Source organism: Pongo pygmaeus, chromosome 6, assembly GCF_028885625.2.
Source record: "Pongo pygmaeus isolate AG05252 chromosome 6, NHGRI_mPonPyg2-v2.0_pri, whole genome shotgun sequence".
Taxonomy (NCBI): domain Eukaryota; kingdom Metazoa; phylum Chordata; class Mammalia; order Primates; family Hominidae; genus Pongo; species Pongo pygmaeus.
In genome coordinates, this window is record NC_072379.2 from 85,866,459 (window position 1) to 85,889,015 (window position 22,557).

General features: G+C 35.6%; 1 protein-coding gene across 8 annotated transcripts in view; it reads right to left on the reverse strand.

Annotated features, from left to right (window-relative positions):
• The window catches only part of AKAP9 (A-kinase anchoring protein 9), a 166,820-nt gene that overhangs the window by 18,219 nt on the left and 126,044 nt on the right, over positions 1-22,557 (reverse strand). For 5 of the 8 annotated variants that reach the window (XM_054493903.2, XM_054493901.2, XM_063667570.1 and 2 more), the window contains 12 exons: positions 20,640-20,816; positions 19,864-19,968; positions 13,864-14,016; positions 12,998-13,177; positions 10,707-11,780; positions 8,197-8,337; positions 7,207-7,689; positions 6,162-6,225; positions 5,926-6,047; positions 5,180-5,371; positions 4,440-4,628; positions 1,364-1,508 (listed from right to left, as the gene is read on the reverse strand). In XM_054493903.2, coding sequence (XP_054349878.1) covers positions 1,364-1,508; positions 4,440-4,628; positions 5,180-5,371; positions 5,926-6,047; positions 6,162-6,225; positions 7,207-7,689; positions 8,197-8,337; positions 10,707-11,780; positions 12,998-13,177; positions 13,864-14,016; positions 19,864-19,968; positions 20,640-20,816 — 3,025 coding nt within the window. The remainder of the gene's footprint in view (positions 1-1,363; positions 1,509-4,439; positions 4,629-5,179; positions 5,372-5,925; positions 6,048-6,161; positions 6,226-7,206; positions 7,690-8,196; positions 8,338-10,706; positions 11,781-12,997; positions 13,178-13,863; positions 14,017-19,863; positions 19,969-20,639; positions 20,817-22,557) is intronic. The other 3 variants (XM_054493902.2, XM_063667569.1, XM_063667568.1) reach the window with 3 other exon arrangements.

The following is a 22,557-nucleotide window of genomic DNA, read 5'->3' on the forward strand; positions in this document are numbered from 1 at the left end:
TTACCCAAGTTACTACAATGATGAGCACTGCTGATATCTTTTGTTCAGCACCCCTTTGCAGATAGCCCCTTGGAACTTTAATAGGACTCTGTTCCCAGAAGTGGGAAATTCAAACCCCGCTTTGGATACTGTCCTTTTATCCACTGAAAGCCAACCAAACCCTTGCTACATGTTTGCTACAATAAAAACAAACTGAAAATTTTAAATGCCTCAGTATGTTAAATGAAAAAAAGCATGTTATAAAATACGTATCAGGATTCCTTTTTTATGAAAAATATAAGCTATGTACACATGCACATTGAAAAGGTCTGGAGACATATTTACCCAGGTGTTAGTTAGGTAGTCATTATTTTAGGATTTAGGTGATTCAAGGGATGATTTTCACTCTGAAAATCATTTATGTAGCCATAAATAGTTTGTTTCTTTTTAATTGCTGAGTAGAGAGACTGGGTTTCACCATTTTGGCAAACTTCTGACCTCGTGACCCACCCACGTCAGCCTCCCAAAGTGCTGGGATTACAGGTGTGAGCCACCGTGCCTGGCCCTACACAGGGTCATAGAGTTATAGAGTAACAAGAATGAATGAACTAGAGATAAATGCAGTAACTTGGAAGAATGTTCTACTACTAATTTGGAAGAATGCAGTAACTTAAAAAATGCAGTAACTTGGAAGAATGTTGGAAGAATTTTGGAAGAATGTTACAGAGAGGTGAAAGAAACAAGACAAAAAATACATACAGATTGATAAAGTTCAAAAACAGAAAAAAACTTGAAACTTATATGTTTTAGGAATATATAAACAGATAGTAAAACTAAAGAAAAATCAGAACAGTGATTACCTCTAAGTTACTCAGAGGAGCATACGCTTGGGAGAAGGGGCTTTTGGGATACTGGCTATATTCACATGGGTGATGTTTCCATAGATACTCATTTAAAAATATGTCATACTGCATATTTGCAATTTGTAATTTTCTGTATGTTATGGCTCACAATTTTTTTTAAAAAGGATTAAAAAATAATTAGTTACATGCATTGTGGATTTTCCTCTGAAGAGTATTTTCTGTTTTATGATTGGAAAGACTGTTTTCTTAACATACAGCTCTAAAATAAAGAAAAAGAATGAACCCAATGGGCTTAACCTGATCAGGGGAATGGCAGTTTATTTTAAAGTCAACGTAGCTGTTTAAAACCAATTAGACAATCCTTTAACCCCTAGAGTAATTAATATAGATTGTATCCTTAACATTATGAGAATGAGAAGAAAATGTGACCGAGAAAATATGTTTTAACTTAATAAGAAAGAAAACAAAGTGAAATCTTTTCACCTATTTGTGTAACCATATGAGCTTGTCATACAACATACCTTGGCTTGGTTTCTCACTCTCTTGTTCTCTTTTCAGAGTAATTTTCCTACCATTCATTTGTGCATGCAGTGCCTGAATTTCAGATAACAAACTCCTTCTATCTGCTTTCTGCAGGCATTCCATAGCTGCTTGATATTCAACACCCTGTAACAAGGGAAGGTAAAAATCAAGTGAAGAGCGATGTAAAGGCAATACAATTAACAACCAAGAAATCTGAAGAAGAATGAATGGAACACACATACTAAAATTTTCTTTTTTAAAAAATTTTCTTATTTTTCCTTTCCAAAATGTATGAGGATATGCTGCAGACAAATGCTCCTTTACCTCTAAATACCAGAGTGTATTTCCTTAAAACAAGAACATTCTTTTACATAACTACAATTAGCGAAAGTGGAATTAACATTACTACAATACTATTATGTGATATACAGAGCCTATTCAAATTTTGTGAAATGTACTTCACAGCAAAAAGAAAAAAAGTGATATTCCTAAGTCTTTCTTTGTCTTTCATGACCTTGAATTTTTGAAGACTACAGGCTATTTTGTTGTACGTTCCTCAATTTTAAAAAACTTTTTATTTTGAATTAATTAAAGCTAAAGTTCCCATGTATCTGTTAGCCAGCTTTTCCCAATGATACCATCTTGCATTACCATAGTATATTATCAAAACCAGGAAAATGGTATTAGTACAATACTAAACTATAGGGTTTATTCAGATTTCATTAGTTTTCACATTAGTTTTCTTGGTGTGTAGTCCTACAAAATTTGATCACATGTATAGAGAGGTTCATGTAACCACCACTACCATCAGGGTACCAACTGTTTTCTCACCACAAAGAAACTCCTCTATAGTCAAACTCTCTCCCTAACCCTAACCCGTCAACCACTGATCTGTTCTCTATTACTATAATTTTGTCATTTTAAGAGCATTATATAGCATACAAGTGGTTGTAGGCATAAATAGTTTGTTTCTTTTTAATTGCTGAGTAATATTTCATTGTATGGATGTACTACATTTTGTCCATCCATTCCCCTGTCAAAGAACATTCCAGTTTTTGACTATTGCCCTCCCATTTCACATTGCTACCAGCAATCTATGAGACAGTTTCTTTTGATCCTCTCCAGTACTTGGTGTCACTATTTTTTATTTTGATAGATGTAGTGTTCTCAATTTGTTTTGGTCTGGTATTTCCCCAAGAGTAGACTCTGAATATTCATTTGACAAAAACACTACAAAAGTGGCATTGTGCCCTTCACATTAGGAACTGTATGATGTCTATTCCATTACTGGTAATAGTAATTCTGATCACTTGGTTAAGGTGGTATCTGCAAGGGTTCTCCACTGTAAAGTTACTGCTTTTCCCTGGTAATTAAACATTTTCTGGGGATTTACTTTGAGACTATGTAAATATACTTTCTTAACAAACCTTTTCACACTAGTTTTAGCATCTGTTGCGAACTATTGCCTGAACAGTGTTTAATAAAGGGTGATTTAACCCTACAGTGTTTAATAAAGGGTGATTTCCTAATTTCATTGTTCCTTCTACATTTACTAGCTGTCATTCCATGGTAATACTATTTATTTATTTATATATATATATTTATTCATTTATTTATATCAGTATGGTCTCATGAGTTCTTATTTCACTCTTTGGCTTATAATTTGTCACTATCATTTAATATAATGTTTAAATTTTTCTAGAATTTGGCCAATTGGAGCTCCTTCAAGCTGGCTTCTGTGACCTTTCAACATGTTCCCTTCATTCTTTGAACAATTCCTTACTTGCCAGCAAAACAAGATGTTCCAGGCTCACCTTGTACTTTCCCTGGTCCATTCCTAGAATCATCAGTTCTGCAAGAAGTCCTAGTTCTTTCCAGTGGAGAATATATTAAAAAACAAGATCTGGGTGTTAAGTATTATGAGTAGATTTTTACCTATTGATTTGATTCTGTTACTAGTAATAGGTCTTTGGAGGTTTTCTATTTCTTACTGAAAGAGTTTTCATAAGTGAATTTTTTTTTAGAAAATCTGTCCATTTCACCCAAGTGTTTAAGTTTACTCTCATGAAATTATTCATAATATTCTATTATTTTTATATCTCAGGTATATCTTTAGTTCATTCCTAACTTTAAAATGTGTGCTTTATCATTTTGCTTGACCAATTCTCCAGAAAAGTTCAAATGTCCAACTTTTAACATTTTATCCTACTGTACCAGCATGTCTATTGACGTCGTCTTCTTCGTTAAAGGGAATCCTCATTATTCTGATTCCACATTTGCAGATTTGCCTTCTCACTAAAATGTATTTGTAACTCCCAAATCCGTTGTTGTGTTGCTTTCATGGTCTTTCACAGAAATGCATACAGCAGCAAAAAATTTAAATGGTCCAATGTGGGTGTCCCCAGCTGAAGTCAAATGTCCTTTTTACAGAGTATTTAGTGACTTTTCAAATTTTTGTGCCTTTTATTTGTGATTTCACTGTTTAGAATGGCCCCCAAAAGTAGTGCTGAAGTGCTTTATGGTGTTCCTAAGTACAAGAAAGCTGTGATGTGCCTTAAGGAGAAAATATGTGTGTCAGACAAGTTTTTTTCAGGCATGAGTTATAGTGCTGTTCGTGGTGTTCAAGGTTAATCAATCAATAATATATAGTAAATAAGGTGCCTTAAAATAGAATCACATATAGACAAGGTTATGTACTGATTGATGAAAATGTTGTGACCAAAGGCTTACAGGAACCTAACCTTGTATTTCCCTTAGGAGCAATGACCGCTCAATGTTCAGAGCAACTTTATGGAACGTAACCAGTGCAAATAATGAGAATTTACTCTCTCAAATTTGTTTGGGATTATTCTGTTGCTCTTTTTCTAATTTCCTAGGTTAGAAAATAAGCTCATTAACTTTCAGTCTTTCTTACTTTCTAACATAATACGTTAAAATAGTTACAATAATTTTTTTTAAATATTCATAGTGGCTCCTATTGAAATCTTAACCTTCATACTTAAATTAAGACTCTAAAATCAATAGTCATTTCCTTATTTCTATTAAAGTATTGTTTAAAATGAAGTTTCATTATACCTGTTCTTGTATTCTCTGTTCCAAACAGTTTAGTAAACCAACTGCATCTGTAGTACCTAGAGCTGTCAGCTCCGTCCGAAATGCTGCTAGTAAAACACTACGCTCTTCTAAGAAAACTTGTTGAAGGGCAAGCAGTAGTTCACCTCGCCAGTCTGAGAAGCTCTCATGAGATTGAGAACTATCATAAACCTAGCAAAGTACATATAACGATAGTTAGTTTTCAAATAAGCATGTTTTAAAAACATTCTAAAAATATTAATCTACAAAGAAAAATAATTAAAAGCCTAGGAGCATGTGTACTTCTTTGATTTATTTATTTTTTTCTTTTTGAGACAGAGTCTCACTCTGTTGCTCAGACTGGAGTGCAGTGGCATGATCTCGGCTCACTGCACACCTCCCAGGTTCAAGTGATTCTCCTGCCTCAGTCTCCTGAATAGCTGGGATTACAGGCACCCACCACCATGCCTGGCTAATTTTTGTATTTTTAGTAGAGACGGGTTTCAACATGTTGGCCAGGCTGGTCTCGAACTCCTGACTTCAGGTGATCCGCCCACCTCGGCCTCCCAAAGTGCTGGGATTACAGGCGTGAGGCACTGCTTCTGGCTGAGTTTCAAGTGTGAAAATACATATATATAGTTATTCATGCAAAAATATGTATAAAAGATAATTTAATTTATAATGTATTATTATTGTTCAAATAATACATAAAATGATTTAAATGCATAGTATTCTTTGGGTACCTCAGCTTCTCTTTGCAGTTGCATCTTGGTAATTAAATCCTTTAGAGATGAGATTGTATTGATGTAAGCTTTTCTCTCTTCTAGCCAAGATTCTGAAACCTGCTGAATAGAATGTTCCTCTCCATCACTATAGGGAGACTCAGTGAGAGAAAGCACCTGCATGCCTTCATTATGGACAGCTCTCAGTAATCCCTGGAAACCAAAACACAAAAGCCAGAATTATGACAACTTCTTCACAGACTGAAAAATTAGACATACAAAGAGAAATACATTTTAAGCAAGATAGCTTGCAGAGAGAAAACTCCAGCCCAACATTACTGAATGCCTTCTTCCTGTGGAGGGGTAAGCCAACCCCAGCAGATGGCCCATGACTTTCCATAGCTCTCATCTCTAAGTTCCTTCTGTTTGGCTAATGTACTCTTCCTAGGTTTACTGATAAGCTACTGATTTGACCAAAATAAATACATGGGCTATAACTTCTACTCTTTGAGACGACTTTAAAAATTCTGGCAAACAAATACATCAGGAATAAGAATTATTAAGAAAAAAAGTCTTCATACATATCATCATTTATCTCTTACTTTATTATCTGTGAAATATGGAAATAAAATACATCTCTCAGATTCCTTCTAGCTAAGCAATTCTCTCTTCAGAAATGATCCCACCATATAACTTCTAACGAACTGCTATGTTCAACATAGAAACAACACTGGCTGAGTTAATAAAAGGTATCTATCTTTTAGTACCTTTATTTTCTTTGGAAAGGAATCTGTTGCACTTTCACTTTCTTCTCCTCGGCCTTCTGATGCTATGTCAAATCCCTGACTGTGTGTAAGATAAATTCCCTGACCCCAGTCTGATCCAGAATCTAAAATAAAGAAAATCATTTGCTGTTAAAAAAAAAAATTCAAACCCCAGTCCCCAAAAAACTAATACTTGTTAAACAAATACTACAAACATTACAGATATTTATATAACTTACCACTGGAGCATATTTCTCTAGTCTGGTAAGCATCAGAATGTGCTAACTCAGGAATTGAGGATCCCTAATTAGAGAAAACAAAAAGTACATATATTTTTTGCTTTAATAAAAATAGAATACAATGAATTATTTTGCTGGTTTCCCATGCTGTAATCAATCAAATCTGTCACACCTTTCATAATAAATGAAACTATTCATGGTTTTTTTTTTAACAAGTCTGTTTCTTCATGAATATAAACATTAGAAGAGATATTCATGAATTAAGGAATGATAACATGTTCCAAATCCATACAGCAACATCATATATTATTTAACCCTACACAATGGAAAGATTTAAAGAAATTAAAAACTAAAAACTCTTTAAATTTAAAAAAGTTCAAAACTATTAAAATTGTGATCATAAGGAAGAGACTGCCCCCATTTTTTTATTTTCTCTTAAAAGCACACAATGTTGGAACCAACCCAAATGCCCATCAATGATAAACTGGATAAAGAAAATGTGGCACATATACACCATGGAATACTATGCAGCCATAAAAAAGGATGCGTTCATGTCATTTGCAGGGACATAGATGAAGCTGGAAACCATCATTCTCAGCAGACTAACACAAGAACAGAAAACCAAACACCGCATGTTCTCACTCATAAGTGAGTTAAACAATGAGAACACATGGACACAGGGAGGGGAACATCACACACTGGGGCCTGTCAGGGGGTGAGGGGCTAGGAGGTATAGCATTAGGAGAAATACCTAATGTAGATGACGGGTTGATGGGTGCAGCAAACCACCATGGCATGTGTATACCTATGTAACAAACCTGCACGTCCTGCACATGTACCCCAGAACTTAAAGTATAATAAAAGAAAAAAAAGGAATATTGTACTAGGAGTTTAAAACTTGCCTTGATAATACACCTACTTAGAAAGATCAAGTGCCTTAATGAGTTGCATTTTGGTTTGTCATCTACAAAATGAATTAAACTGATTTTTTTTTTTTAAAAAAAGCACACAATGTTGAAAAACACATATTATAAAAACCAAATACCTCTTTAATTCTCAGACACTGTATCACTGCCTTCAAGGTACCACATTCCTCTTTCAGTAACTGAACAGCAACATAGTGTTCCCTCTTTAAGGTTTCAGTTTCTGAAATATGTCTGGATTCCATGTCCAAAATTTCAGCAGCATGTAGTTCTTGCATCTTCTCAATTTTTTCAGTAAACTGACTGATTATTTCAGTAACTTCTTCTGAGGAACATTCACTCTGTAAATTAATTTGTATTCCTGCATTTTTAACAAGAATTTGTGGAGTCTGATTGCTGCTACTGATCTTCAGAGTCCCATCTGTCTGGGATGCAATGCTCTTACTCAGTTTTATAGGAAGTGGCTCGAACATGCAGGCCTTCTTGCTTTCCTGTGCCTCGGTCTCATCTTTTTCTAAAATGGACAATTTCTCTTTTGCCTCTGCGAGGTGATCCCTAACTTGGCTTAAGTCTTTCTGAAGAGATGTCATATTTGTTTCTTTTACCTAAAACGTAATGAATAGAACAGTAGGGCATTCAGTTAAAATCTTTCCATATTAAATGTAGAATTTAAAGGGGGTGGGAGGAATGTAATTCATGATTATACGTTCATTTTCCTCAGAGTAGTAGGAAAAACATTTCAGAAACACTCACAGTTTACATATATATATTTGTATGTACGTATGGTCATAGATTACTATAGAAATGAAATAATTTTATCAGCTTCTATTTTTGGTTCTCATGGGATATACAGTTCTCTTTAACAACTTTCTACTCCTTCATTAACAGAATGGAAATAAAAAGTATCCTCCTAACAAAGATTTCCAGGAAAACCAAGCAAGAAGATGTTGGTAAAGAAATTTATAACAATGAAAGTTTTCATTAAATCCACAAAATACTTTTTATCTAGCTTTCAAGTTATGGAGCTCATTTGTTACAAAAGAGTATATACTTTGAAACGCAATTAAGATAGGTAGAAATGAGTGAATTAGGAGCTATGTTACTTATCTTACCAAAAGCTCTTCTTGAAGTTTTTCAGCCTTTTCTTTATAACTGGCAAGTTCTGCTTTGGTAGCCACTGATTCAGCTCTAAGAGCCTCGAGTTCATTAAAAAATCCACTTTCTTCATTGCTATGAAATCGCTCAATAGTTGTCTGAATGACAGCGGAAAACACAAGAAACACATAATTTAAAAAAAATATAGCTAAATTCAAGGCTCTTACACATTCTAATAAAACCATCCAAGGAACGACTGCCTACAGATACAAGGAGTTGGAACAAATCAATGCTCTTTCCAAAAACAGAGAAGCTTTTTCAGAACCATCATCTTATATTCTTGAGACAATGATTTTCTTCTTGAGAAAAGAATGATTTCCTGAGAATAAAAGGTAAGTAATGTCATTCATATACATCCTAAAATGGAAAGTTATATTACTATTTTAGGCCAGGTGTGGTGGCTCACGCCTGTAATCCCAGCACTTTGAGAGGCTGAGACAGGTAGATCACTTGAGGCCAGGAGTTTGAGGCCAGTCTGGGCAACATGGCGAAACCCTGTCTCTACAAAAAATACAAAAATTAGCCAGGTGTTGTGGTGCACACCTGTAGTCCCAGCTGCTCAGGAGGGAGAGGTTGCAGTGAGCCAACTACACCACTACACTTCAGCCTGGGCAACAAAGCAAGACTCTGTCTCCAGGAAAAAAACAAAGTTATATTACTATTTTAATTATTTATAACTTAAGTAACTTAGTTCCAATGAAGGAGGAAAAAGCCAGGGAATTATTATTCTTTGCAAAATATATTATATAATTATAGAATTGTGATTTATCAGTTAATCTTCTGGTGTTTGGAGAACACTGAAGTTCAGCTACTCAAAGTTATAAATTTATAAGGTGAGAATTTGGAGGAAAACAAAGCTCTTGTCCTATCTGTCATATGCTAAGAAATAACTGCGATTTCAGATCTTCTCGTAAGTAAACTTACAGAGGTCAACTATGCATTTTTACTTAAAACAGATGAAATCTATTATCAGGTATAAAATTTGTAAAAGCTGGCCGGGCGCAGTGGCTAACACCTGTAATCCTAGCACTTTGGGAGGCCAAAGCAGGCGGATCACTTGAGGTCAGGAGTTTGAGACCAGCCTGGCTAACACGGAGAAACCTCGTCTCTACTAAAAAAAAAAAATTATATATATATATAAAAATTTGCCGGGTGTGGTGGCGCGTGTCTATAATCCCAGCCGCCTGGGAGGCTGAGGCAGGAGAATCGCTGGAAACCCAGGAGGTGGAGGCTGCAGTGAGCTGAGATCACACCACTGAACTCCAGCCTGGGCGACAGAGTGAGACTCTGTCTCAAGAAAAAAAAAAAAATTGTAAAATATGTCACCCACACATTAATTGATTCAGTAGATGCTATTAAATAATAGTTTTTTTTCTGTAAAGTCTGCATTCTTTGTCAATCTTAACATATTTTCATACTTATTATTACTTAAAAGGAATGATAACATAACATGCATATTAGAAGGAAATTAAGAAAAAAAATCCCCATAAATCCTAGAGGACATTTGCTAAAGTTAATGTTTCTTAGTTTCTTCTGACTGCTCCATTTAATGATGATGTTAATGAAATAAATATCATATTTAAAGATCACAAAACACAGTCTGTATCCATTATTTTAGTGGTAATAATATGACTACACAGTGTTAAGTTAAATTTGGTGTGAGGCTGTCTCTGTATCTTGAGTTCCTATGTAAGGAACTGCAATCTAACTTAGGAGTATGTAAGCAAACTGAAAACGTATCTTAGGAGTATAATAAACAGCCAACTCTTAGCTAATGACAAGCAGTCAACTCAGCAGACCGGGTCCAAATAAGGCAAACACCTAACTGTAACTAATCAAGCTATTTCTGTATTTTATTTGGTAGTTCTGTCTATAAATATTCACTGGCCACTGTTGCACAAAAGAGATTCGTGAAACTCCTCTGGTTCTGAGTGCTAGCCAACACATGAATCCTTTTTTGTTCAAATAAACTCTCGTAAATTTAGTTTGTCTAGTTTTTCTTCTTTTTTTTTTTTTTTGAGATGGAGTCTCGCTCTGTCGCCCAGGCTGGAGTGTGCAGTGGCACGATCTTGGCTCACTGCAAGCTCCGCCTCCCGGGTTCACAGCATTCTCCTGCCTCAGCCTCCCGAGTAGCTGGGACTACAGGCGCACACCACCATGCCCGGATAATTTTTTGTATTTTTAGTAGAGACGGGGTTTCACCGTGTTAGCCAGGATGGTCTCGATCTCCTGACCTCGAGATCCACCCGCCTCGGCCTCCCAAAGCGCTGGGATTATAGGTGTGAGCCACCGCGCCTGTCCTAGTTTTTCTTTTAACAAGAGTTTATTTTTTATAAGTGGTATATATTTTTATAAAAACCCTCTTGTATAAATTGTTAGATGTAAACAGAACACCCTATTTAGTAAATTAGCAATCAGCTTAGTTTCTTGGGGTATTTAAATGAAACTAATAAAATACAAAACTAACCTTGAGAACTTCAACATCTTGAGGGCTTCTTTTCTTTTCTTTCTCTCTGTGTTTTTTCTCATTGCCCTCCAATAGCTTCTGTAGTTCCAGCAGCTTCTTTTCTTTTTCTAAAACATTTTTTTCTGCAATTTCTACTTGTTCTTTTTCTAAAATCAAACTAGTATGCATTTCAACAACCTGGCTTTCTAATTCTGATATTCTCAAGGTTAATGCTGATATATTTGACCCCGACTCATCTTCTCTTAGTTGATTTAAATTCTGAATATTTGTTCTTTCAGGTTCTGATGAAATTGTTTGATTATCTTGACAGAACTTTGCATATTCCTGAACTGCCTCAAGTTGGATTTGACTGACAAGAGCAGCAGCCACTTTTTCTTCAAGTATTTTCTGTAGGTTTACAATCTTCTTTTGAAGCATTTCTATTTCAAACTGGCCTTGTTCTTGCATGTCTTTTATTTGTTTATAACACTGGGTAAGTTCTAAGTCCTTTGCACTAACAGTGCTCTCAAGTTGTAGCAACCTTGTTTCCAAATTAATTATGGAAGCTTTGCCATTTTCTTCAAAAGATTTGAAGTATGTCTGATTTTCTAGGGATTTAAGAGCATCCTCTGTAAGGACTACTTCTAGTTCAGGTTTGTCTTTGCTCAGATCATCTATAGCCACGTTAGCACTTTTCTCTGGTATACTCTGAATCTTTTCCATACTTTCACGTTCTCTCTTTAAGCTGAATAATTCCTGTGTTAGCTGATTCATTTTAAAATTGGTTTCTTCAAGTACATTTTTCGTGAAGGTCATTTCTTCATTAGTGGTTTCTACTTGCTGTTCCAAGGCCAGCTTTTCAGCTATAACCATATCCAATTGATGTTTTAAACTGTCTGCTTCTTCTGGGAGGGAACGAGCATCCATTGATGTCTTCTGTCCAATACTTGCCAATTCCTGTTGAAGTTTTTCAATCACTTCATTGAGCTGCTCTATTTCTTCTTCTCTATTTCTCTTCACACATTCTTGATCACTCATCAAACATTCTATTTGGGTTTCAAGATCCCTTATCAGTTCATTTTTTTCTTCAATAACCTAATAATTAATGAAAAAGGTAACATACATAATATATATGTATTTACATTTTGAAAATTTTACTTTATTTTAGGGCAGTACCTCAAAGAGATGATCACACACAAAAATAATACACTACTTCTCAGACATACTACCTTAATTTCATTATAGACCAATATCTCCCCCATCATATCAGACAAGGCTCAGAAAGTTATGTTAAGTATAAAGTAATATAAGCTTTTAGTTGCTGATTCCCTATTAGGAAAATAGTCAATATCAGTTCTTAATGGAAAAGGATGAAGTATGGAAATAAAGTCTACAACCGATGGCACCAAAAGTAATTACCTTACTTAACTCATATTAAATATTAGAATTTATAATAGATTTGGTTAGAATAATATGATAAAATCTAAGTCACAGAGCATTTCTGAAAAATATTAGAATCCTATGACAATATTAGGAGGGGAGAAAAATACATATAAGTTATTAAGCCAATGTGTCTTTGCTGTTTTTTTTTTTTTTTTTGAGACAGGGTCTCACTCTGTCACCCAAGCTGGAGTGCAGTGGCATGATGATGGCTCACTGCAGCTGGGACTACAGGTGGTATGCCACCATGTCCAGTTAATTTTTATATTTTTTGTAGAGACAAAGTTTCACCATGTTGCCCAGGCTGGTCTTGAACTCCTGGGCCCAAGCAATCTGCCCACCTAGGCTTCCTAAAGTATAAGGATTACAGGTGTGAGCCACTGTGCCTGGCCACCAATGTGTCTTAATAAATTAAAATTAATAAATTAAAAGAGAATTGGGCCAGGCGTGGTGGCTCATGCCTGTAATACCAGCACTTTGGGAGGCTGAGGTGGGTGGATCACCTGACATCAGGAGATAAGAGACCAGCCTGGTCAACATGGTGAAACCCCATCTCTATTAAAACCCCATCTCTATTAAAAATACAAAAAATTAGCCGGGTATGATGGCGGGTGCCTGTAATCCCATCCACTAGGGAGGCTGAGGCAGGAGAATCACTTGAACCTAGGAGGCGGAGGTTGCAGTGAGCCGAGGTTGCGCCATTGGACTCCAGCCTGGGCGACAGAGCGAGATTCTGTCTCAAAAAAAAAATAAAATAAAATAAAATAGAATTGGTTTGTTTTTTAAATTCAATGGGGAGCAACATTATAACTATTTTGCCCTTTAAAACTCTGGCTCCTATTAATTTCATAATCAATTTTAAATGAGTATACCTTGTTATCTATTGTAATTTTAAGTTGCTGCTGGAGTTTCATAACTTGTTCATTTAATTGGTCAATTTCTACCTCTTTTTCCTGTATTATTTGAGCAAATTTCCCAAATAGCACATGTTGGTCTTGAGTAGACATGGCATCAGATTCCTTTATGGCAAGTCCCAGTTTCTCCATGTCATCCTAGGAACAAAAATAATTATCACAGTTGGATATATCATTACATATCATTTTCAGAACATAATTACAAAAGAAATCAGAGCCTATAATGTACAAATGAATAAAATCAGAGATACCATATAGTTACTGTAAATCAATAATTCTTAAAATATTTTGATAAATGATCCCAAAATTTTCATTTATGATAAATTCAAATGTTCAGGTTGGGCTGAAAATAAGCTCTATGCAAATGTGTCTGCCTGTTAATGTCCCTCTGTTGAGTATTATTTAACAGCTGGATTTATCAAATGCTTAATAAAGCAATATAGGGGCCAGGTGTGGTGGCTCACGCCTGTAATCCCAGCACTTTGGGAGGCCAAGGCAGGTGGATCATGAGGTCAGGAGATTGAGAGCATCCTGGCTAACATGGTGAAACCCCATCTCTACTAAAAACACAAAAATTAGCCAGGCGTGGTGGCACACGCCTGTAGTCCCAGCTACTCGGGAGGCTGAGGCAGGAGAATTGCTTGAACTGGGGAGGCGGAGCTTGCAATGAGCCAAGATCACACCATTGCACTCCAACTTGGGCAACAGAGTGAGACTAAGTCTCAAAAAAAATAAAAAATAAAAAGAAATAATAATAATAATAAAGCAATATAGGACTGAAACTATGACTTACTTACAGATAAAAGTTTTTCTCAACTAATTACCTTAAATAATTTGTTTTCCTGTTCAAGTTCTTGTAGGCGGGTAGTAGATTCCTTTTTCTGTATTTCTAATTGCATATGTAATTGTTGAACTTCTTCATTCTTATTTTCCAGTTCTTCTCTAAACTGTTCTAATTGCTCTTCTAAGTTTGTAATCTTTAATATCAAAATTATCAAAAGAGAAAAAATGTTTATACAAACGTTTATCAAGATAAAACGAAGAGTGCTATATCAGCTTTACAAAGTATGCATGCTTAAAACATGAGTCATAAGAATAAAGGAATGTGGTTTTTCTAAGCCAGGTATAATCTGTGTTACCTGTGTGGTTCCTAGACATGCTCAAACTGGCCACCCTTAAACTATCCTATACAAAGCAGAGAGGAAACCTCCTGAGGAAGGATAAAAGGAGCCATTTCCTACTTTAGTCTCTTCTCCTGAAGCAGAAAAGAGTCATAGGAGGAAGGGAAAGAGTCCACATATTAAATCTTAGTTTATGTTACATTAAGTTGCTATCAAAAGGCCTAGAAAAGTTGTAGAACTGTTTGTTTTGTTAGCCACCATATAAGACTAACTCAATTTAGTCCAAAAATATCTAATTAACTCACTAAAAGGCCTGGCTGCCATGTGGCTTGTTAAGCAGAAGGAAGCCGAGATAGAAACTAAGACCAAGAGATCCTTAGGTCTGAATTACAAAAACCTTAGAGTAAGTGAATTATACAATTCAGGAGAAAATTAGATAGCTCCTATAGGTAGGACAACAGAAATTTATTTAATCATTTTGAGGATGGATTATGAATAATGGTAAAGCAACTTCTTTTTGATGGTTAGAGACTGAAACGAATGATGAATATTAAGAATTATTTTTATATTTAAAAAGTGGTTTTGACTGAGGACAGTAACATTCATTTACCTCACTGGTTTGTTGCTACTTAATACAAAGTGAATGAATGATTTCCAAATGTGTATTTACCTCATGATCAAAACTGCTGATCAAAAACCAAACTAAGATGCAGGAGCATCTCTGTTATCTAAGGCAACAGAGCCTATCCTCAGCAACACTTAGTGACAAGTGGCTCAGAAAGCAGCTTATGAATCATTTACTGCCTTAGAAACTGAAAGAGGGAATCGCTGATTACACACTAACACATCACATACTGGGAACCATATCTGAACACTGGCAAATCCTTAAAAACCAGTTAGCTTAGTATTTCCTAAACAGTATCAATACTAGTAGTAATAGCCATCACTTGTAACAGTTTACCGCTAAGCACTGCACAAAGTGCTTTATATGTATTATTTCTTAAAACCCTGTTACAACTTTATGAGATCTGTTCTGAGTATCCCCATTTTAGAAATGAGGATGGACGTCACAGAGAGGAGTAATTTGCTTTGAGGCCACATGGCGAGTATGTGGAGAAGCCAGCTTTTGAACCTGAGGAGTTTATCTCTGAATCTTCCACTCTAAACTATCACTTATCCTGCTTCTAATAACTAATGTCTAAGACTTACACTTAAAATTTTTTCTGTAACACTGGTTATTAAACTCAGTAGACACTGCAATACATTTAATGACTGAACATAAATAATTACCAGGTTGTTGAAAACTGTAATGATTATATCTTCTTCAAAGTGATCTAACATAGTATTTACAACTATCCCTACATTTCTGTAACTACTTTGATGACAAGGTGTTATTTTAAAATCAACACATAAATAGTTATGTAAGTTCAAATTGCTGCCCTATCTCATACGAAATTTCCTTTTTTTATACAACAGTTTATGACCAATTTCTTAACTTTGTGACATGAAGCCTTGCTATTCAGTGTGGTCTCGAGAGCAGTAGAGTTGGCATCATGTGGGAGCATGTTGGGTGTGCAAAATGCCATGTCACACCCCAGACATGTGTTTTATTTTTTTAAAAATTTTTGACTCATTTTATTGTTTTACAGTAATCAGATAGGAAATGAACTCTATTATATATTCCTTTTTAATCTTTTTAAAAAAATTATACTTTTAACTTCTGGGATACATGTTGCAGAATGCATAGGTTTATTACACAGGTACACACGTGCCATCGTGGTTTGCTGCACCCATCAATCCGTCATCTACATTAGGTATTTCTCCCAATGCTATCCCTCTCTTAGCCCCTCACCCCCTGAAAGGCCCCGGTGTGTGATGTTTCCCTCCCTGTGTCCATGTGTTCTCATTGTTCAGCTTCCACTTATGAGTGAGAACATGTGGTGTTTGGTTTTCTATCCTTGTGATAGTTTGCTGAGAATGATGGTTTCCAGCTTCATCCATGTCCCTGCAAAGGACATGAACTCATCCTTTTTTATGGCTGCATAGTATTCCATGGTGTATATGTGCCACATTTTCTTTATCCAGTCTATCATTCATGGACATTTGGGTTGGTTCCAAGTCTTTGCTATTGTGAATAGTGCTGCAATAAACCTATGTGTGCATGTGTCTTTATAGTAGAATGATTTATAGTCCTTTGGGTATATACCCAGTAATGGGATTGCTGGGTCAAAAGGTATTTCTGGTTCTAGATCCTTGAGGAATCGCCACACTGTCTTCCATAATGGTTGAACTAATTTACACTCCCACCAACAGTGTAAAGGTGTTCCTATTTCTCCACATCCTCTCCAGCATCTGTTGTTTCCTCTTTAATGATTACCTTTCTAACTGGCATGAGATGGTATCTCATTGTGGTTTTGGCTTGCACTTCTCTGATGACCAGTGATGATGAGCTTTCTTCTTCATGTTTGTTGGCCACATAAATGTCTTCTTTTGAGAAGTGTCTTTTCATATCCTTTGCCCACTTTTTGATGGGGTTTTTTTTTCTTGTAAATTTGTTTAAGTTCTTTGTAGATTCTGGATATTAGCCCTTTGTCAGATGGATAGATTGCAAAATTTTTCTCCCATTCTGTAGGCTGCCTGCTCATTCTGATGACAGTTTCTTTTGCTGTGCAGAAGCTCTTTCATTTAATTAGATGCCATTTGTCAATTCTGGCTTTTGTTGCCATTGCTTTTGGTTTTTTAGTCATGAAGTCTTTGCCCATGCCTACGTCCTGAATGGCATTGCCTAGGTTTTCTTCTACGGTTTTTATGGTTTTAGGTCTTAGTCTTTAATCCATCTTGAGTTAATTTTTGTGTAAGACTTGTGTTTTAACAAGATCCCTGGGTGATTCGCATGTGCATTAAAGTTTGAAATGCACTGGTCTAAAGCATTAACTTTCCTATTCTAAGTAGCTGAAGTTCAGGCATCATATCAGACACTTCAATTCCCCCAAATGACACTATGGGACATTCTTTCCTCTTATTCAGTCAGGCTCTAGTTTAGTACTAGGCTCTCTTATTATTGAGCCTGTAACCACCTACAACCAGAAGAACATTATTAAGATTTAAAAACAAAGGCTGGTAAATATTTGTTTTAATCTTGTTTATCTAATAATTGAAATTAATGTTTGGATTAATTTGCATCTATTTTTGTTTTCTTTTTTTTTTTGAGACGGTGTCTCACTCTGTTGCCCAGGCTGGAGTGCAGTGGCATGATCTTGGCTCACTGCAAGCTCTGCCTCCCGGGTTCACAGCATTCTCCTGCCTCAGCCTCCCGAGTAGCTGGGACTACAGGCGCCCGCCACCACGCCCGGCTAATGTTTTTTTTTTTTTTTTTTTGTATTTTTAGTAGAGATGGGGTTTCACCATGTTAGCCAGGATGGTCTCGATCTCCTGACCTAGTAATCCACCTGCCTCAGCCTCCCAAAGTGCTGGGATTACAGGCGTGAGCCACCACGCCCGGCCTGTTTTCTTTTTTAAAAAGTGTTTTTATCTCTTTTAAATGTACATGTCTCCTTAATTACACAGTAGATTCCTTGATGTCCACCGCTGGTTTTACATTTGGGTACTGGTGCTACAGGTGCATTAAGAGCTCACTAAATGTTGAATGGCAGTCTTTAATACTTCTCACCAACAAGACAAAATGGATCCCAATGCTTTGGCAGTATATCACAAGGGCTTCAGACTCACAGAAATCTGAGAGGAACTCCTTTTCAACCACTTAAGGTATGACCATGATCAAGTTATTTAACTTCTCTTAAGGCTCAGTTTACACATCTGTAAAATGGGGATAACAGAGTCTGTCCTCGGGAAGAAAGTGTTAATGGTAAAAGGGCATTTAAATACTTAGTACTGTCTAATTACGTAGGCCTCAACAAAACTATTATTATTTATTATTGCTAACTCTAAGCTAGATCTCGTTAGCTCTACAGAGAGCTAAAACCTATTGAATGTATCTTTTTCTAAAATCCTTCTATTCTTTTTCCCATTTTCTACCTCCTCCTATAATTCTAAAACTCCTTTCTTTTACAGTTCTCTTTTTATTCATCCTGCATTTCTAAATTTCTAATAAACTTAAAAAATGTTTTATACAAATTTAGGATTTGAGAGTAAAGTATCTCAAATGCCATGATACATAGGGACATCTTATATTTATACTCCATCAGATATCTGAAAGCATTTGCCTAGTTTCTGGGGAAAAAATGCTTAAGGAGTTATTTTCAATAAAATACATTTTAATTCTATGTTCCTGCCTCTCAGTCTCCAGTTATGGTAGGTGAATGGGTTTTGATAAAGTACTTGTTACTGTTATTAGGGTTAGCTGTCAGTTTAACCTCTTACTCATTTACCGTTTCTCTCCTTATCTGTAAAAAACATCAGTCAGTTGACAGATGCCCTCTAAAGTTTCTCATAGTTTTGAACAACTATGATTCTGAGTAAAAGGTAGACAGTTATTAGATACTTAATTCAAGATAGCAGTGCTATATTATATTCAAAAGATAATAAAAATATAAAATCAGTAAGGTTAATCAATTATCCACAGTCAACTATCATTGCTTTGGGTCCAGTTGAGAAGGTCTGTTTTTTTAGGCAACATATAATTACTTTACTCAGTTTAAGGGAAATCTTTAAATGTTAACTCTTTGAAACACAGAAATAGTTACATATAAACAAAAGTGCTCCCCACCTCCCATAAAAAAAATCAAAAGTCAAAATAAATAAGAGCCTCTCAGATAAACATTACTCAGTATTATGTGATAGTGAGAAAATAATCCTTCTCATGGAAATGATTTCAACTACAGTCACTTACATAGATGCCTTTTTTCTCCTCTAATCTACAGGTTTTCTGAACTATAGTTTTAGCTGATATCTAAATCATTCTTATATTTTTCAAAGCAGCTTAAGTTCATAACTATTTGTTAAAATATAGTAAGTCTTCTGAGACTATTAGAGACAAAAATGTAATTAAAAAATTTTTAAACATTTTAAATGATAAGATATAGCTAGACAATGTAGAGTAGGATACGTTTTAAAAAAACTATTAGTAGACAAAGGCTTAAATAAGTTATAAATTAGGAAGTTGAGGTTACCATTGTTCTGAAAGCAGATTTTTAGTTTTTTGGAAGAAGGGGCAGAGAAACAAAGGAGAACTTTATATAATTGCTTAATTGCTTTATTATTAAAGCAATTTACTATTAAACTTTTGTTTTAAGAACATATTCTCTATATTGTAAAATAGGACTATAATCTCCCAGGGCAATATAATAATAACAATAATAATAAAAAACCACACAGCAAAGCAGCAATAATTCAATATGTATTCTACGGTTAGGAGAAAAGGGATATTGCCTTTTGTCCTAACACTACTATATCTCTCCACCCTCTACACTCCTGCTAAATTGGCCTTCTTCCTGTTCCTCCAAACTTTGTCCTGCTTCAAGGCCTTTACACTGGCTATTCTCTCTATCTGGAGCACTCTTCTTTCCCGTCAGCTTAATTACTCATATGTTTACTGCCTCCAAGGTCAATTTTGGCATTGAGCTGAGAAACAGCCTCAACTTTGGTTTTAGATCATAAACTCCATTCAGTTCAAATAATATTTTCAAGGTAACTGATTTAAAATAATTCAAACCACACTGTGTCATTTAAAAATAAACTCCTTACCTCTTTTTCCTTTCTGTCTATGGCATCTCGTTCAGCCTGCAATTGTACTTCTAGGGACAATTCTGGTTTAGCTTCTACAGCTCCAAAGTGTTTTCGGTCCTCCACCTTCAAATATATAAAAATTTTCTCAAAATTTGATAAATTAAATCCTGATTATCCATTTTTTTTTGTTTTTGTTTGCTTTTTTTTTTTTTTTCTGAGAAGCAGCAATCCTGTTTCTCCAATTAGAAGTAGCAAGTCTACTTCTAATTAGTGAATAATAAAAAAGTTGGCCGGGCACGATGGCTCACGCCTGTAATTCCAGCACTTTGGGAGGCTGAGGTAGGTGGATCACCTGAGGCTGGGAGTTTGAGACCAGCCTGATCAACATGGAGAAACCCTGTCTCTACTAAAAATACAAAAATCAGCTGGGTGTGGTGGCTCATGCCTGTAATCCCAGCTCCTTCAGAGGCTGAGGCAGAAGAATCGCTTGAACTCGGGAGGTGGAGGTTGTGGTAAGCCGAGGTCGCACCATTGCACTCCAGCCTGGGCAAGAAGAGTGAAACTACGTCTCCAAAAAACAAAACAAAACAAAACAAAACAACAACAACAAAAAACTCTTCCCTTCTCAGGACTAAGACATGCAAGCAACATTTGGAAATAAGAACAAACAGAAATGGTTACGATGTCAACAGAGACATAAACATATTATGTAATAATACCTACAAGAAGTTGACAATTTAAGAGTATTCTTCATTAAAACACTTAATAAAGTTAGCCCAAATAAAATGCCACACCTTTTGAAAAGTATCTGCACTCACAAGTAGCGCCTGCTCCAGTTCTCTTACTCTGAACTCCAGTTTCTCTATTTCTTCATTCCTTTCTTGTATATCCCTTTGAAGCTGCTCTTTAGAGAGCAAAAGCTCACTGCATTTGTCTGTTTTTTCTTTCAGATGATTTGCTAACTGTTCAACCTGAAATATAAGAGGCAAAAAATTTAATTTAAAAAAATTTCAGCAAGCTAGTTAGTATAGGTTGAGTTATCCCTCATTTTGGATATCTACAATCCAAAATGCTCCAAAATCTGAAACTTTTTTGTTTGTCTGTTTAAGAAATGGAGTCTCATTATGTTACCCAGGTTGGAATGCAGTGGCTATTTACAGGCACGATCGTCATGCACTACAGCCTCAAACTCCTGGGCTCAAGCAATTCTCCTGCATCAGCCTCCTGAGTAGCTGGGACTACAGATACACACCAACAAGCCCAGGTCAAAATCTGAAACTTTTTGAGCACTGACATCATGCTCAAAGGAAATGCTCATTGGAGCATTTCACATTTCAAATTAGGATGCTGAATAGGTAAGTATAATGCAAATATTACAAAATTCAAAATATCTGAAATCTGAAACACTTCTCTCAAGCATTTTAAAGAATACTCAATGCATATAAAACATATCTTCATTTCAAAAATTTTTTTCTAAAAAGTATTTTTAAATGTTATACTAATTTAACTTTGTATAAAGATAGCAACTGTTGTCTCCAACAAAGGTGACATTTTACAAGTTGAAAAAATTAAGCAACACTAGTAGACCACAAATAATATTGCTTTCACGTAATCCTTTAAAAAATCTTTCTCTTAAGGCTAAGACTTTCTTCACCTAGGAAGAGGGGAAAAAATGCATTTTTCATAAGGCTGAATTATCTAATGTAGTTTGAGTTTGCTAGGCAGAATAGTAAGGAGGATGTGAGCCCGTGGGCAATCATGAGGGTGGTTGCGCCGGTGAAGCTTCAGGGTGTTTGAATGAGGATAGCTGCTACAACAAGTGCTATGTGGCTGACTGAGGAGTATGCGATAAGTGATTTTAGGTCAGTTTGTCGTAAGCAGATGGAGCTTGTTATGATTATACCTCACAGAGATAGTATGAGAAAGGGGTAGGCTATGTGTTTGGTTAGGGGATTGAGAATGAGGATAAGGCGTATTATACCGTAGCCACCTAGCTTTAAGAGCACTGCGGCACAAGTACACTAAATCCTAATAAAGATGACAAATTTGCAGGTACTGATTTACTCTTGTATGAGATAAAATGACCTAAATAAATCTTTTATGGACTATATTTTGAAAACAGTCATTGGGAAAACTTTTTCAACCTATACATTCCATCAGCCCAGGAAAGAGATAAGGGTGAAGGGGTGTGAGAGGGATCTGTGCACCTTGAATGTTTCCCTAAATGTCTCTAGTCTTGGTTTCTCCTTTAACCAAAATAATGATGTGTGTGCCAAGACCTATTCCCTAGGAATGATATGGAGATCCCTTCAAGTGAATGGTTCTGTGACAGGAAGGATTAGTAATACTGTATGGAAAGTGAGGAAGGAAAGCTTACTTTAAAAAAAGCGACATGTGATGGTAAGAAATAAAGTAATTCTACCTTTTCAGTGAAATATTCTGAGGAAATTATCTAAAAAATGACAGTTATTTCTCAGAACATTAAAAGAATGCAAGCTTAACTATAATTTCAGGTTCAAGGATGATAGCAATAAAGCCACTGATACGTGCAGTCAGTTTTAAAGAGAAAAAGAAAAAAAAAGGGAAAAAAAAGCTGCTGAGGAGAAACTTTAATAATAATAAGTTGACTAAGATTTGGAGTAAGGTTAAGAAAAAAGGCAACAATGTAGGTACAATAAAATGGTGCAACAGTTAGAAAAAAAAATCAAACAT